This window comes from Silene latifolia, chromosome 11 (assembly GCF_048544455.1).
Source record: "Silene latifolia isolate original U9 population chromosome 11, ASM4854445v1, whole genome shotgun sequence".
NCBI lineage: Eukaryota > Viridiplantae > Streptophyta > Magnoliopsida > Caryophyllales > Caryophyllaceae > Silene > Silene latifolia.
In genome coordinates this window covers 133754277-133766541 of record NC_133536.1, presented here as the reverse complement: position 1 = coordinate 133766541, position 12265 = coordinate 133754277, and the positions used below count along the sequence as shown (strand labels likewise).

The 12265-nt window shown below is 39.4% G+C and overlaps 1 protein-coding gene across 1 annotated transcript; it reads left to right on the top strand.

Moving 5' to 3' along the window:
- The first annotated feature begins 367 nt into the window (after window positions 1-367).
- Window positions 368-1474, top strand: LOC141614019 (uncharacterized). Its single transcript, XM_074432771.1, has one exon. It carries the CDS (start codon window positions 368-370, stop codon window positions 1472-1474), a length of 1107 nt encoding a protein of 368 aa, XP_074288872.1.
- Window positions 1475-12265: the final 10791 nt, after the last annotated feature.

Genomic DNA, 12265 nt, shown 5'->3' with positions numbered 1-12265 from the left:
ATAATAATAATAATAATAATAATAATAATAATAATAATAATAATAATAATAATCATAATAAGGGTTTTTCTAACCTATGTTCACTAGGCATAGGATAAGAAACCAAAAATAGAAAGTAATTAATGTATTTTATTGTAAATAAAAGTAAAAGTAATTGATATTACAATTTCCAATAAAAATATCATTTATTACTTTCCTTTTTGGGTTTCTTATCCTATGCTAAGTGGGCATAAGTTAGAAAAACCGTAATAATAATATTAATAATAATAATAATAATAATAATAATAATAATAATAATAATAATAATAATAATAATAATAATAATAATAATAATAAAATATTCCCTTTCCGCTATCTTGGCATTACTATGAATCCCGGGCGTCTCTCTCCCAGCATGTTCAACATCATGATTGACAAAATTCAGAGCTCTATTCACCATTGGTCTGGAAACCTCCTTTCCTATGCCGGGAAACTTCAACTCATCAACGCGGTTGTCTTTGGCTTGGAAAACTTTTGGTGCTCCGTTTTGCTCCTGCCTTCCCACATCCTCAAAATAGTTAACAAACTTTGTAAGGACTATTTTTGGGGAATCTCTGGTAAGCAAAGACGGATGACCTTCAAGGGGTGGTCCTCCATTTGCAAGCCTTGGTTAGAAGGTGGTTACAATGTCAAGGAACTGCTCAGCTGGAATAAAGCGCTCCTTTGCAAGTGGGTCCGCGGCTCACTCGACTCGAGAGACGGAATATGGGACCGTTGGAACCGTACTTACAACTATAAAGACCACTCTTTTTGGGATGCTCAGGCAAAGAGCTGGCACGCCGAAAGCTGGCGCGACATTATCAAAACGAAAAACTCCCTTCTTGATATTGCTGGTTCAAGCGTAAATGCTCAACGAATGCTGAACGCCTGCGTCTCTCACGGTCAGTTCAGGGTTGGAAAAGCGTACCATTTTTTCAGGGATAAGGGCCACCCCACGAGGTGGGTTGCCGCCCTCTCAGCCCCATGTGTCTTGCCCAAGCATCGTTTGTGCACCATTCAAGCTGGGCAACGTCAACTCCCAACCGTGGACAACTTAAGCAATCGTGGCTTCTTCCACACCAACTGGTGCTCCCTTTGCTGCCACGCCGCTGAGTCCCACCGGCATCTTTTCTTCCGGTGCCCCTTCTCGCTCCAGGTGATGAATTCCATGCTTCTCTGGCTGGGTCACTCGGTTTTAGGAGGCGCAAATGATATTAAAAGCTGCTTATACAAGCTGCTGGGAGGAGGTAAAAAGCGGATTTGGAGGAACGATGTGGCTGCGAGCTGTGTGGCAGGTATGGTTTATGAAATATGGAATGCGAGAAACACCCGTATCTTTGGAGGAGCTGTGAACACCCCTGCCCAGATTGCTACTACTCTGCAGCATACGTTAAAGCTCAGATTTTCGGACACCTCGGATAGACGACTGCAAAACTGGCTGGCAACTAAAATCTAGCGGCTGTTTCGTTTCTCTTGTTTTCATCTCTTGGCTGTTTTTGACTTTCGGTTTTTTTAGTACTTGTTGGGTTTTGGTTTTTGTAAGTTTCCTTCTCATTTTTCTTTCCCCATATGGATGAATAAAATGAGTTTAACTTTCTTACAAAAAAAAAAAAAAAAAAAAAAAAATAATAATAATAATAATAATAATAATAATAATAATAATAATAATAACAATAATAACAATAATAACAATAATAACAATAATAATAATAATAATAATAATAATAATAATAATAATAATAATAATAATAATAATAATAATAATAATAATAATAATAATAATAATAATAATAATAATAATAATAACAACAACAACAAGGAGTTTGATATCGGTTTAGTTGACAGACATGGTGGCTCTCTTCGTCCTTCGGATTTTCTGCTTTATTCGATTATATTTTTACTAGACTTAGCTTTGCTGTTGCTAAGGGGGTGGGGTCTAGATTGTGTCTCGGCTCCCCACCAATTTCATGTAAACTTTTATTTTTCTATCTATGAAAGCTGCGCGCATCCCTTTAATAATAATAATAATAATAATAATAAAAATAGTAATAATAGTAAAAATAATAATAATAATAATAATAATAATAATAATAATAATAATAATAATAATAATAATAATAATAATAATAACAATAACAATAACAACAACAACAACAATAACAATAATAACAATAATAACAACAATAACAACAATAACAACAACAACAACAACAACAATAATAATAATAATAATAATAATAATAATAATAATAATAATAATAATAATAATAATAATAATAATAATAATAATAATAATAATAATAATAATAATAATAATAATAATAATAATAATACTTGATCAAATTTTGGGTCATCATAATGTTTTCAAAAATATTTCGCCCCTTTAAAAAAGCAGCCTGTTCATTGCCAATGAGGTCAGGGAGCAAATGTTTGAGGCGGCGGGCAAGGATTTTACTTATCGTCTTGTAAACAACCGAGCAGCAAGAAATTGGTCGAAAGTCAAGAACCGTGGAGGGCACGGTTTTCTTGGGAATCAGAGCAATGAGGGTAGTGTTTACCTTCCTCATCATCTTGCCTTTTCTAAAGAACTCCTCAACGGCGGAATAAAAAAGGTCGCCAATTAGATGCCACTCATTCTTAAAGAAAGCAGAAGAGAACCCGTCTTGTCCAGGACTCTTAGTGGAACCAATGCTGAACAACGCCATTTTAATCTCTTCCCGGGTAACCGGCCGAGATAGATGGTCCCTAGCATCATCAGAAACAACGGGGGCCTCGTGGAAGATAAAATACTCTAAGGGGGCGACATTTGAAGTTGTGCCAAGGAGGTGAGAGTAGTAATCCACAAAAGCATTGTTAACTTCACCAATCCCGTCTCTCCTAATTCCATCTTTATCAATCAGGGAGCCACTTCCCCAAGATGCCTTATTAAGGTCGATATCCGCAAAGCTTTCGATACTATCCAATGGAAATTCATCTCTTCCATGCTCAAGGGCCTGAAATTTCCGGATAGGTTTATCGATTGGGTCATGGGCTGTTGTTGGGGTTGGTGTCCTTAACAGTTAGTGCAAGGACTTATAAACCTCTAAAAGGATCAAAGGGTATACTATGTATTATTATCAGTTGATCCACGTTTATCAATAACGGTTGGCTTGCTAGATAAGTTTGACGTTATTGTCATACAGATGGCGATGATCAACTGGTCCCTAAAAGTCACACCTATAGGATACGTTCGAGAGATGTGACGGTATGAAAATACTGTCATGTAGATGCCAAAATTGACTAACCAGTTAGTCCGAGTTATTTGACTAAGTAATTAGTCAAATATGTGATGTTGAGATATTATATTTAATACGGATTAAATATCATGGGCTAAGGCGAATTAACCAGTTAATTCGTAAAATTAAATATATGTGATTTATATTTAAATAATTATACAATACTGTTTTGTCGGACACGTATTAATAATTCAGCTAACCCGTATTATTAGCTGATGCCTTAATTTCCGATAACCGATAACAGTTTATAATCAGACCACGTCATATACACTTAGCGAGTGATGGACCGGACCGCGAGTTTAAGTGAAGAGAAATTGAAAAGCCCATACGGGCTCCTCTCACTCGGTTTGGCCGAGAATCACCAAGACAAAAGGAGAGCTTTCTCCTCTTGTCTAACCTAATTCATTCTTGCTAAAAATTTAGGGTTTCGAAGAGCATTCTTCTCTGTAGAAACCGAGATCTCACATCTCAAGCAAAACTCACATCAGTTCTCCCTATATTGCAAGGCAATCGGAGAACACTGTTCTAGCACAAGGGCATATCTCGGACAAGGTCTTGGGTGCAACAATTAGGAGGGAATCTCATTTGATTTCTGTTCTTTACGCCGCACTATAAGGACCCGAGGTTGATTCTAATTCCTTATCGTTTCCATATTGTTTTTATCGTTTTATGACTATAAATTGCATGTTTAAATTTACGTTATAGTCCTGCAATTAAAGGGTAGTATACGGATATTAACCCACAAGTGGTATCAGAGCGAGGCCACGTGAATTTTTCATGTGTTTTTCATAAAACGTTGTTGAAACGATGATTTTTGGTTAAAAAAATTTGTCTCGGCAGCCAATTTTTTACTCGGCAGAATTTTTTTAATTTGCTGCGTTTTTTGGTTGTTTTGGGAACCGTGTTTTGTTTACACGGTTGCTCTTGTTGTTGTTTTGTCTCGAAAACCAAACCGTGCCATGTTATACACGGCTGTTTTGCTACAAATTTTATGTTGTTTTTACATGTTGTTATTTTATACTGAGATTATAGCAACATGTCAAGTTTTTGTCAATTGTCAAATTTGTTTTAATGCGTTTTTGATCATATTTGCAATTGATTTTGTCTCGAAATATGTTTTCACGAGGGTTTTGAAGTTTCAGCCACTTTAGCATTCGATCGAGCGTATTTCTACTCGATCGAGTGCTGTTTCTGTCTTGTTTTTGATCGATCGAGTCCCTGTTGTACTCGATCGACCCTGTCTCAAAAACCTTTTGCTCGATCGAGTCCTTGCTGTACTCGATCGACCTGCTTTCAAAACCCCTCTGCTCGATCGAGTTGTCCTCGTACTCGATCGAGTAGTTTTGCTGATATAGGTACTCGATCGACCTCCAGTTTAGTCGATCGAGCACCTCCTGATTAGTATACCTCTCGATCGACTTGCAGTTCAGTCGATCGAGCCCTTTAGTTCCTCGATCGAGCACTTATGTCCCTGGATCGAGGGATTTCATCTTTAACAGCTTTGAAAATTTGTTTCTTTTGATTTAAATTTTCTTTTGGCTTCAATATGTACTTTATCCGGAAATAGTACACTCGCTATGATTGTGAAACGGTTCACACACGTACCAATAAGTTATTTTAAATTGTATTTAAAGTAACGGATTATAATAGATTAAAATTAAATGATAGAAGCGGTTTTATCACACGAATTTTAATCATTAAAAGGTGGTTTGGATAAATTTAACATAATTACGGAATTATGTCATGAATAAATTTGTTTTGTTTTTAGTTGATGCATTTTTATTTATCGTTAATTTATGAATGCCGTGAATGCCATTTTAATTACGTATTTAATTTTTACAATCAATTGTAACTTAGTGTGGCCTTAGTAGAACGTGTTACCGTAATGATGGAACACGGTCTTGGTTGTATTTTGAGATCTTGTATCTCCGTTTTGGATTTTTCACTTGTAATTACAGTTTTAATTAGAATGTAAATAGATTTATTTTTGTAATTTTAATTGTAATTTTTGAGAAGACCAAAGATGGAGACCGGATGCTCACTCCCGCTACTTGGATCAAGATGGAACATCAAGACAAGCTTTTCGGGTCCAACGGTGGATTCCAAAGTTGTATTATGTTCTTATACTAGGATAGGCCACACTAGGATATTTTTATTTACGTATTGCATTCCTTTATTTATTTATTTTTCGCAACGACAATTTGCATCATATTCCGCCTAAAAACCAAACCACCTAATTATTGCATGAAAACTGACACATATAGAGGTCACGAGTTAGTTTTCATTGACATTCTCATGTCACACGTTTTAAGCCATCATCCAAATAAATTCATTCACGACAGACGCTAGTTATTCGTTCACTTAAAATGAATTATAATTTTGTTGATGGGATCTTCCCCGTATAAACCAAAATTGAGAACGGTCTTTATAGGTCAAACTCCAATGAGTCCCTTCTTCGTCGGTAGGCATACTATGACCCCTTCTACGTCGGGTAAGTTGGAACCGATTGACCTATTTTATCTCAACACTATGATCACTCGTACGATCCTGTGATCATGGTGGACTATAGATAGGATTTACGGAAATCTATCGACCAAGAGTTCTTCCGGAAGAATTAGCTAAACAGTTGGCTTATCAATTTACTGAAATTGAGTCTTGGGACCACTTGTATCTTTCTTGAGGGAGATCAATTATGCAAGTGCGAGAGTCTACACGTTTAAAATGAATTTTAAAATAGACTTAAATCACCTCGATGAGTTGCTTATTTCGTTTTGTTTTTCTTTCTTTTTCGAGTGTAGATCACGTTTTAAATCGCTAAACATCAAATGGCTGGTTCAAGTGATAACCCAATGCCAAGTGCCACATTGGACCGTGAGTCCTGGCTTAGGATCTTCATGAGTCGGATGAATCACCCACTCGATCAAGAATGACGGATCCAACTTCATGGACTGGAGGCAAAGATTACGGAATGCTTCACCGCTGGCGACGGAAAGCTCGATATCCGCTGAGCCCATGCCGTTAAACCCAGGTCCCACGGTCGGAATTAACGAAATCAACAAGTATAACGATTTCGCTTTAGAAGTCAAAAGGTGCGGTAAAGAACGTACTCATTTTTGCAATGGAACCCAATTTGCCGAAACGCTTCATAGCCCAAGGTGCAAACAAGATTTTCACCACGCTCACTAAGGAATTCTCGAAAGCACCGAGAATCGTGACCTATGAGCATACCACTCGCTTCTTTGATGCGAAACTCCGAAAGGGCCAACCGGTTAGCCCACACATTCTCAAAGATGATTGAGAATGTCGAGAAGTCGAGACCTTTAACTGTAACATCAGCGAGAACATTGTTATCGACCGCATGCTTCACTCACTCCACGATGGTTTTTCGCAATTTAGAGCGAATTACTATATGAATGATTTGAAGAAAACTCCCCATGAATCGCACTCCCTCCTCGTACATGCACCGAGAAGGACATGAAGTGCAGTGGGAGCTCAAAACAGATGTTCTCGTTGTGTCAAACAAAGGGAAAGGTAAGGGCAAAGCTCCGGCAAACCTAACAAAGAGGTAAGGCGAAGTTCAAGAAGTCGGGTTCAGGGAAGAGTGGTCCTGGTGAGGCGAGCAACTCATCGGGCATGACAAAGAGCAAGAGTGAAAACATGGAATGCCATCATTGCCACAAGATTGGGCATTGGAGACGCACATGTCCTGTTTATCATGAGGACTTAAAGGCAGGTCGTGTTAAACCTGTTGGTATGTCTTCTCTCTCTTCTACTTTTATTCATATGATTGAGATTAACCACGCAAGTTACGGAACTTGGGTACTTGATACTGGTTGTGGTTCTCATCTCTGTAATCATGTGCGGGGCTCCAAACATCGAACCCCTCGTAAAGGGTGAGGTGGACCTGCGTGTTGGGAATGGAGCAAGAGTAGCTGCCATCTCCAAGGGGACATATGTGATCCAGCTTCCTAGCGGATTTGAGTTATCATTATATGATTGCTATTATGTACCCAGTCTTTCTAAAAACATTATTTCTGTTTCTGCGCTTGATAAACTTGGTTTTTCATTTGTAATAGAAAATAATGCTTGCATTTTCTCATTACACAATATGATTTATGGCAAGGCAGTTTCCATGAATGGAATTTATGTTTTAGATCAGACCAATGAAATATTACACGTAATGAATAAAAGGTTAAAGGTTGGTGACAAAGATCAAACGTATCTATGGCACTGCCGTATGGGACACATTAATGAGAAACGCGTAAAACAGCTCATCAAACATGGAGCTATCTCGGCCTTTGATTTTCAATCATTTGGCACGTGTGAATCATGTCTCATCGGTAAGATGACTCGGATTTCCTTCAAAGGTGTTGGAATGCGCGCGCTGACGACCTATTAGGGCTCATACACACGGATGTATGTGGTCCTATGTCAATCACCGCACGAGAAGGCTATAGGTATTTCATCACTTTCACGGACGATTTGAGTAGATATGGCTATGTCTACTTAATGAAGCACAAAAGTGAATCCTTTGAGAAATTCAAGGAATACCAAAATAGGGTACAGAACCTATTAGGTAGAAAGATTAAAACACTGCGTTCGGATCGTGGTGGCGAGTATCTTTCTCACGAGTTTGATCAACACCTGAAGGACTGGGATTGCCCTACGCTTAACTCCACCGAACACCACAGTTGAATGGTGTGTCCGAACGGAGAAATCGAACACTACTTGATATGGTTCGATCCATGATGAGTCACACGGTTTTACCGATTCATTATGGGGTTATGCTCTTATGTCACCGCTCTAATACTTAACAAGTCCGTCTAAAGTCATGATAAGACTCCATATGAACTATGGAAGGGAACGGTCCCTAACTTGTCCTTTATACGGGTTTGGGGCTGCGAGGCTTATGTCAAGTGGAGACCTGAAGATAAGCTCGGCCCGCGATCGGTCAAGACATACTTTATAGGTTATCCTAAAGGATCACGTGGTCATTACTTCTATTCGCCAACCGAACAACGTGTTTTTGTTGCGGCTAGTGCGACATTCTTAGAGAAGGAATTTCTCGAGAATGCAAAGAGTGATAGAACCTTCGACCTGTCGGAGATTCCAGAACCAAACACCGAGCAACCATTGGAGGAACCAATTCCTTCAATCCCTACTGCGTGAATATTCCCGAGGAACCTAGGAGGTCGGGAAGAGTCTCTATTCCTCCGGACCGATACATCGGTATGGTCGAGGAACATGACATAGATGACGTTCTACTCTTAACGAGTAGTGAACCCGCAACCTATAAAGGTGCCATGACAAGTTCTCGACTCAAAGCTATGGCTTGAGGCCATGCAATCCGAGATGGACTCCATGTATGAGAACAACGTATGGGATCTTGTTGACTTATCCGCTAAGGTTCGTCCCCTTCAATGCAAATGGCTTTACAAGATAAAGCATTATGTGGAAGGTCAACAAGATATCTACAAAGCACGACTAGTTGCTAAAGGTTTCACCCAAGTGCCAGGTTTGCACTACGATGAGATTTTTGCACCCGTAGTTATGCTGCGTTCCATTCGGATTATCTTAGCGATCGCCGCTTTTCATGACTATGAAATTTGGCAAATGGATGTGAAAACCGCCTTCTTAAACGGCTTTTTGGAGGAAGAGTTGTACATGGTACAACCCGAAGGTTTCATCGATCCAACACATCCTAAGAAAGTGTGCAAGCTTAAGCGTTCCATTTATGGACTTAAGCAAGCATCCAGGAGTTGGAATCATCGCTTCGACCAAGTGATAAAAGAAAATGGATTTACTCGATCTGTCGAGGAACCATGTCTATATATCAAGTCGAGTGGGAGCAAGATTGTCTTCCTAATATTGTATGTTGACGACATACTCCTGATTGGGAATGACATACCTCTCTTAACTTCGGTGAAAGTATGGTTGAAGAACCATTTCCAGATGAAAGATCTGGGAGAGGCACAGAGAATTCTTGGCATCCGTATCTATCGAGATAGATCACGACGGATGTTATCTCTCAGTCAGGAGTCTTACATAGACAAAGTCCTAGAGAGATTCAGCATGACTAACTCCAAGAAGGGGTTCCTTCCTATGGCTCCAGGGGTGCATTTGAGCAAGTCTCGGGCACCAGAGACACCGGAAGAGAAAGAGCGCATGACACGGATTCCTTATGCTTCGGCTATAGGATCAATCATGTATGCCATGATATGCACACGTCCCGACGTGGCATATGCATTGAGTATGACAAGTCGATTCCAACAAAGAACCAGGTGAACCACATTGGTTGGTCATCAAGAACATTCTTAAGTACCTACGGAGGACTAAAGATTGGGCTTTGACTTATGGAGGCGAACAAAAGCTATGCGCAACCTGATTCTGCAGATGCTAGCTTCCAAACGGATCGTGATGACTCGAAATCTCGGTCGATTCGTTTTTACTCTTAATGGCGCTGCAGATCACCGGAAGAGTTCGAAACAAATCACATGCAGAGATTCTACGATCGAGTCCGAGTACTATGCCGCGTCCGAAGCAACAAAGGAAGCGATATGGATGCGTCAATTCTTACATGGGCTCTCTGTAGTGCCTAGTTCGAATGACCCGATCACCATCTATTGCGACAATAGTGGTGCCATCTTCCAAGCTAAGGAGCCAAAGTCTAGCAACAAATCTAGACATGTACAACGGAAAGCTCATCTAATCCGGGATTACGTGGAGCAAAAGACGATGAGTGATAGAAAAGATTGCTACAGATGATAACATAGCAGATCCTCTCACTAAAGCATTACGACAAGATAAGCATGAAGGGCACGTAAATTCCATGGGAATCAAACGTGTTCCTGAGTTGTAGTACTCTTTTATGGATCAGATTCATTCTCCTTTGTACTCTATACGACATCATCGTTTTGATATTTTATATATATATATATATATTTTGTTTTTCATGTGGAATTGTACGACAATTTTGAACACCACAAAGTGAACTGAACAAACATCATATCTTGTTAGTCCTTAATTGCCCACATGAGCTGATAACTCTGGCAATTATTCTGTGACGTTGGTTGATGGTGGGTTCAACGAGCCATAAGTCAACAGGTTGACTGACCAATCACAGAGGCGATTTATACGGATATTTCGTAGGACACCATTGTGACATCGACGTGGAGTCCTAAATGTTTTATAACATTCGCTGCCCGGTCGTGGATAGGACCTCCATAATGATCCTAAGAGTCGATTCTTTGACTATTGACTGTCTCTTGAGACTAAGGCATTTTGGGTGACTTTGGTTTCTTTCTCACGGTCATCCGTAACAGGGGGCCAAGTAGATTTTTTCTCAATCATTTCATGTCGTGCTTAGATCGGAAGGAGTCGAGTTGAAGGAAATATTCAGCCTTTATCGTGTACTCGATATTTCTCGGGCCACTCGAGGAGTCAGAATCGAAATGCATGGCCATGCTCGGATACGGATTCGTTTTATCAGTTAAGTTACTCTCTAGTCGGGGAAACCACTCTAGATACAGATCGATTGTAAAATACGACCTTTGTGGATCCAGATCTGCAAATTGTTTTACATTGAGTGGGAGAGATTTTAAATGAATATGAGAATCGGTTATCGCACCTACACTTGTTCGGACAAGTGGGAGTTTGTTGGAGCTTGTGTCCTCCAGTTAGTGCGGATAACGTCATTGCACATGCACTTGTACGGACAAGTGGGAGCTTGTTGGGGTTGGTGTCCTTAACAGTTAGTGCAAGGACTTATAAACCTCTAAAAGGATCAAAGGGTATACTATGTATTATTATCAGTTGATCCACGTTTATCAATAACGGTTGGCTTGCTAGATAAGTTTGACGTTATTGTCATACAGATGGCGATGATCAACTGGTCCCTAAAAGTCACACCTATAGGATACGTTCGAGAGATGTGACGGTATGAAAATACTGTCATGTAGATGCCAAAATTGACTAACCAGTTAGTCCGAGTTATTTGACTAAGTAATTAGTCAAATATGTGATGTTGAGATATTATATTTAATACGGATTAAATATCATGGGCTAAGGCGAATTAATCAGTTAATTCGTAAAATTAAATATACGTGATTTATATTTAAATAATTATACAATACTGTTTTGTCGGACACGTATTAATAATTCAGCTAACCCGTATTATTAGCTGATGCCTTAATTTCCGATAACCGATAACAGTTTATAATCAGACCACGTCATATACACTTAGCAAGTGATGGACCGGACCGCGAGTTTAAGTGAAGAGAAATTGAAAAGCCCATACGGGCTCCTCTCACTCGGTTTGGCCGAGAATCACCAAGACAAAAGGAGAGCTTTCTCCTCTTGTCTAACCTAATTCATTCTTGCTAAAAATTTAGGGTTTCGAAGAGCATTCTTCTCTCAGAGAAAACCGAGATCTCACATCTCAAGCAAAACTCACATCAGTTCTCCCTATATTGCAAGGCAATCGGAGAACACTGTTCTAGCACAAGGGCATATCTCGGACAAGGTCTTGGGTGCAACAATTAGGAGGGAATCTCATTTGATTTCTGTTCTTTACGCCGCACTATAAGGACCCGAGGTTGATTCTAATTCCTTATCGTTTCCATATTGTTTTTATCGTTTTATGACTATAAATTGCATGTTTAAATTTACGTTATAGTCCTGCAATTAAAGGGTAGTATACGGATATTAACCCACAGCTGTATCTCTTCCACTTGGTATTCTTTGAAAATTAATGGCACTACTAGTGGTTTCTTCCCCGGGAAAGCTGGCGTCCGACAAGGTGACCCCATTTCACCCTACATTTTTGTCCTTGGAATGGAGATGCTCTCAAGATACTTAAGACGTATTCACCTTCAAAGACTGGTTTCCTATCACCCGAAATGTGCAAAACTGAACCTCAACCACTTGATCTTTGCTGACGACCTCATGATTTTCGTTAGAGGTGATGTCCCCTC

What these genes read in the sequence shown, in the direction of transcription:
- LOC141614019 (XM_074432771.1), top strand. Translation starts at nt 368, where the DNA reads ATGAATCCCGGGCGTCTCTCTCCCAGCATGTTCAACATCATGATTGAC.